The sequence below is a fragment of the Centropristis striata genome, chromosome 9 (assembly GCF_030273125.1).
Source record: "Centropristis striata isolate RG_2023a ecotype Rhode Island chromosome 9, C.striata_1.0, whole genome shotgun sequence".
Taxonomy (NCBI): Eukaryota; Metazoa; Chordata; class Actinopteri; order Perciformes; family Serranidae; genus Centropristis; species Centropristis striata.
In genome coordinates this window covers 1,822,988-1,827,987 of record NC_081525.1, presented here as the reverse complement: position 1 = coordinate 1,827,987, position 5,000 = coordinate 1,822,988, and the positions used below count along the sequence as shown (strand labels likewise).

The following is a 5,000-nucleotide window of genomic DNA, read 5'->3' as shown; positions in this document are numbered from 1 at the left end:
AAGGAGTCTCTGGATTTGACTCCAGTCGCTTTCTTGAATAATAGTTGCTACGGGGGTCTGAAACTTTGCTAAATTTAGCAACAAAGTTGGGAGCACTTCTTCCCGGTGGGGGGTTATTATCGAATATTCGAATATTAATCGATTAGTACCCCACGATTATCGAATAGTACTTTTGCCTGAAATGCACATCCCTCCATGGAGTTGTATGGATACAACACAGTCATGCAGAAGTACGCGTACGTGCAGACGCACTTTCAGACCTTTGTGGAGGTAGATAAGATCACTAGATAAGATCGGTTTGACGTAAAATAATCTGCAAAATTAAGGAAATCGGTGCCGATCGACCGGCACCTAATTATGACCTCTTTGAATCTTGGACCCAACACATCGCCCATTACAAAAAAAACAAACTAACACTAAAGCCAATAAAACCAAACTAAAATAAATCATTTTCAAAAAACTAAAACTAGCAAACTCACTCTAAAAACTAATTCACAACAAAATTAAAACTAAAACTAATGAAAAATCCCAAAGTATTGAACAGTTTCTGTCTCTGAGAGTTTGAAGCAGCAGCAGGCGACTGAAACACTTCTGAGAGGTGGAATAAAGATGTTTCAGGATGTTTTCTGTGTGACTGTAAATGTTTAAATGTGTAAATGTGTGAATGTGTAAATGTGTCCACAGCTCCGTCCGGTCAGGCGTACGAGATCATGAAGGAGCTGGGAACCAACGTCCAGCTGCTCCCTAACCACACCACGCCGCAGAAGAGCGACACCTACTTCAACCGCAAGATGAAGACCAACAGGTCGACACACACACACACACACACACACACACACACACAGGTCACATCCTCTATGTTTATGTTTTATTAAAGGATCTCCATTAGCTTGTGCCGTGGCAGTTGGCTAGTCTTCCTGGGCTCCACATTCCAACAAGTAATACAACAACTTTAACAGTAAAAATACATTAAAAAATACATTAGAAAAGAACAGCACATAGTGCATTTGATCAGAAAACAAATAAAATAATAAAAAAACAGCAATCCAGCTTTAACCAGTATCATTGATTGTAATCCTGGACATCATGAATCCAGGCAAACATCGCTTCTATAAAAGGTAGCGTCCTTTCAACCAAAAGAAACGAAAAATAAAAAAATAAACCCAACACCTGACATTCACCACTGACAAAGTACATCTTTAATTTCTTTTTGAAGGATATTTTTGCTTTTTTCTTGACGGATATCAAGTGGTAATTCATTCCATATTTTACTGGCTCTATAAAGCTCTGTTCTTTTCAGAGAATTAGTTCTTGGATGAGCTTGCACAATATCTCCCTTGTCTGCCTTCCTGGTATTATGTTTATGCACAGTATTACAACAAAAAACTTTTTTTATCTCTCATGAACTCAGGTCTGTGTGTTCTCAGTGTGTTGCTCAAGAATGTCTCTGTGCATGAGGCCAGCCTCTTTTGAACACTGGGCCATGATAGGCTAGATTGCATTTTAGGAGTGCTAGTTCTAGCCTAGCAACCTAGAACCTGCCTAGCAACCTAGAACTAGCCTAGCAACCTAGAACTAGCCTAGCAACCTAGAACTAGCCTAGCAACCTAGAACCTGCCTAGCAACCTAGAACCTGCCTAGCAACCTAGAACTAGCCTAGCAACCTAGAACCTGCCTAGCAACCTAGATCTAGCCTAGCAACCTAGAACCTGCCTAGCAACCTAGAACCTGCCTAGCAACCTAGAACTAGCCTAGCAACCTAGAACCTGACTAGCAACCTAGAACCTGCCTAGCAACCTAGAACTAGCCTAGCAACCTAGAACCTGCCTAGCAACCTAGAACCTGCCTAGCAACCTAGAACCTACCTAGCAACCTAGATCTAGCCTAGCAGCCCTGTTCTGAACAACTTGTATTTTTGCTCTACGAGCAGCGTGGGTCTTTTATTGAGAATGTCTCGACTTTCTTATTCGTTCCTCGCTTCTCACGCTGTAAGAACTGCATTGGGATCAGGTGCAAACAAAAGAAATGAAATGTCAAACATGGTTTCATATCCAAATTCAGCTGAACGACAACAACGTGAGGCATTAAAGTTGAACAAACACCTCGTTGGCTGCTGCTCATGACAAAGAGTTCCTTTTCAAAGGGCTTTTAACTCACGGTGCACATTTACTTCACAACACCAAACAGGAAACAGGAAATTTAGTTCTGCCACAATACAAAATAAAATGTAAACAACAAAATGATTATCTTATGGCTTATTTATAAGACATCAGCACATTCTTTTATTTTAGCTTATTAACCACATTTTAACCCTTTTAACCTTACATCAAATAATTATTAATCTGTTTATGACATTAAATTTAATTTATTATGTCTGTGTCTGTGTGTGTGTGTGTGTGTGTGTGTGTGTGTGTTTCAGGCAGCTGGTGTTCTGTTCTCTGGCTGTTCTCGCTGAGGAGAGAAACCCTCTCGAGTGTCTGGATGCTTTTGGAGCCACAGGTGAGACTTCGTTTATTAATAATAGAGTAAAAAAGTTAATATTACTTTATTATCCAAAAAGTAATAGAGATAATATTCCAACGCAGCCACGACTGGAAACTTATTTTCCTTATAATAAATTCATCTTTATCTGCAGCTCTGCAGAAATACACAAAATAAACATGCTGTTTTAAAGCAAACTTAAGACTTTTTAATTTGGCTTTTACTTGAACCATTTTAAAATGTTTTTCTGCATCTTAGTGTTGCAACATCTTCTCTTTTATTTATTTATTTATATATGTATGTATATATATATATGTTATCATGCTTTACTTTTTAATTATTTATGAATATTTATATTTTCTTATTATTATTTTCATCTTTTTTTATCCAGCTTTATTACTTTTTTATTATTGTTTATTTTTGTTTTTATTTTATGTTAGCTTACTTTATTTTTATCTAATTAATTTCGAACCTGTGGAGAGTGTTTGCTTGTTTTTAATTTTATTATCATTATTATTATTATTATTAATAATAATAATAATAATAATAATGATGATGATCATGTTAATTATTATTAATATTATTATATAATAGTGATAATAATAATAATAATAATTATTATTATTATTATTAATCTACCTGTGGTCTCCCCTCTCAGGGATTATGGGCCTCCAGTGGGCGAAGCACCTGGGGAACGCCGTTAAAGTCACCATAACGGACATCAGCGACACGTGCGTCAAAATGATCAAAGAGAACTGCGAGCTGAACAACATCCGTGTGGACGGAGGCTCGCGGGGCCCCCGGGGGCCCGACGGGGCCGGCGGCGAGGTCAAGGGGGCGCCGGTTGCCACGGTGGAGGTCGTCAAGATGGACGCCAACGTCACCATGCACCTGTGGCCCTTCGACTACATGTGAGTCTGTTTGGTTTTATCACTGTGGTGGTGAGCTGTCAATCATGCTGTAGCCCCGCCCCTAACCCCGTCCTGCTTCCTGCTCTGTTTCACTCTAAACCAGGGGCCTCAAACTCAAATTACCTGGGGGCCGCTGGAGGCAGTATCCAAATGACCAAAAAAAGACACAAAATTACTAAAAAAAGACACAAAATGACTGAAAAAACACTAAATTACTTTGTAAAAGACACAAAATGACCAAAAACTACACAGAATTGCCACAAAAGACACAAAATTATTTTAAAAAGACACAAAATGACCCAAAAAAGACACAAAATTACCAAAAAAGACACAAAATTATTAAAAAAAGACACAAAATTATTTTTAAAAAAGACACAAAATGACCAAAAATTACACAGAAATGCCACAAAAGACACAAAATGATTTTAAAAAGACACAAAATGACCCAAAAAAGACACAAAATTACCAAAAAAGACACAAAATTATTAAAAAAAGACACAAAATTATTTTTAAAAAAGACACAAAATGACCAAAAATTACACAGAAATGCCACAAAAGACACAAAATGATTTTAAAAAGACACAAAATAACAGAAAAAAAACTAAATTACTTAAGAAACAAAATGACCAAAAAAGACACAGAATTACCAAAAAAAGACGCAAATTTACTAAAAAACACAGAATTATTTAAAATAGAAACAAAATGACCCCAAAAAGACACAAAATTATTTTAAAAAGACACAAAATTACCAAAAAGTAATTAAAGGGACCTTCCACACACAACACAGTAAAGTGCCATTCATATAAAACTCACATTAAACTTTCATATCAAGGTGTGGGCCACAAAATATCGTCACGAGGGCCACAATTGGCCCGCGGGCCGCGAGTTTGAGACCCCTGTTTTAAATACTTTAGTAAACTTGCCTGTCAAACATTTGCAGCTTTAAATTAAACACAAAAAAGCACAAAAAGTCAATATATTGAGTCCAGAAAAAACCTATCGTGTCCATTTTTATGTAACGAACGATCAGTCGATATAGTAGTTATCATGACAGGCCTAAAAAAGAGAAGAGTCATATTTCTATTGAGCTACAGTGGAGTCGCCCCCTGCTGGACGTCAGACAGAATGCAGGTTGTGATGGTTTCTCTGCTTGTTTTAAACGTTTGTGACATTTTCTCTTCCATCCTCCAGTCACCTGGACCCGTTTGGGACGGCGGTGAACTACCTGGACGCCGCCTTCAGGAACGTGCGGAACCTGGGCATCATCTCGGTGACGTCCACCGACACGGGCTCGCTGTACGCCAAATCTCCCAACGTCACCCTGCGGCACTACGGCTGCCACATCGTACGCACCGAGTACTACAAAGAGCTGGCAGCACGCATGGTGCTGGCCACCGTGGCCAGGTACCACCTCACATTCATATCAATATTCAGTTCAATAAGGATTTATTGGCACCAATGTTAAGAAAACAATATTATTTTTATATAAAGTACAACTTTTTCCAAATATTTGGACAATACACAATAACAGTAAGATATAAGAATCAATAGAACAGAATGGATACATTTCATAAGATATATGTGTGAGACAAATCAATGACAAATATA

General features: G+C 37.9%; 1 protein-coding gene across 3 annotated transcripts in view; it reads left to right on the top strand.

Annotated features, from left to right (window-relative positions):
* Positions 1-5,000, top strand: part of trmt1l (tRNA methyltransferase 1-like) — a 25,014-nt gene that overhangs the window by 11,214 nt on the left and 8,800 nt on the right. For all 3 annotated transcript variants that reach the window (XM_059341931.1, XM_059341930.1, XM_059341929.1), the window contains exons 7-10: positions 685-805; positions 2,420-2,499; positions 3,140-3,392; positions 4,584-4,796. In XM_059341931.1, coding sequence (XP_059197914.1) covers positions 685-805; positions 2,420-2,499; positions 3,140-3,392; positions 4,584-4,796 — 667 coding nt within the window. The remainder of the gene's footprint in view (positions 1-684; positions 806-2,419; positions 2,500-3,139; positions 3,393-4,583; positions 4,797-5,000) is intronic.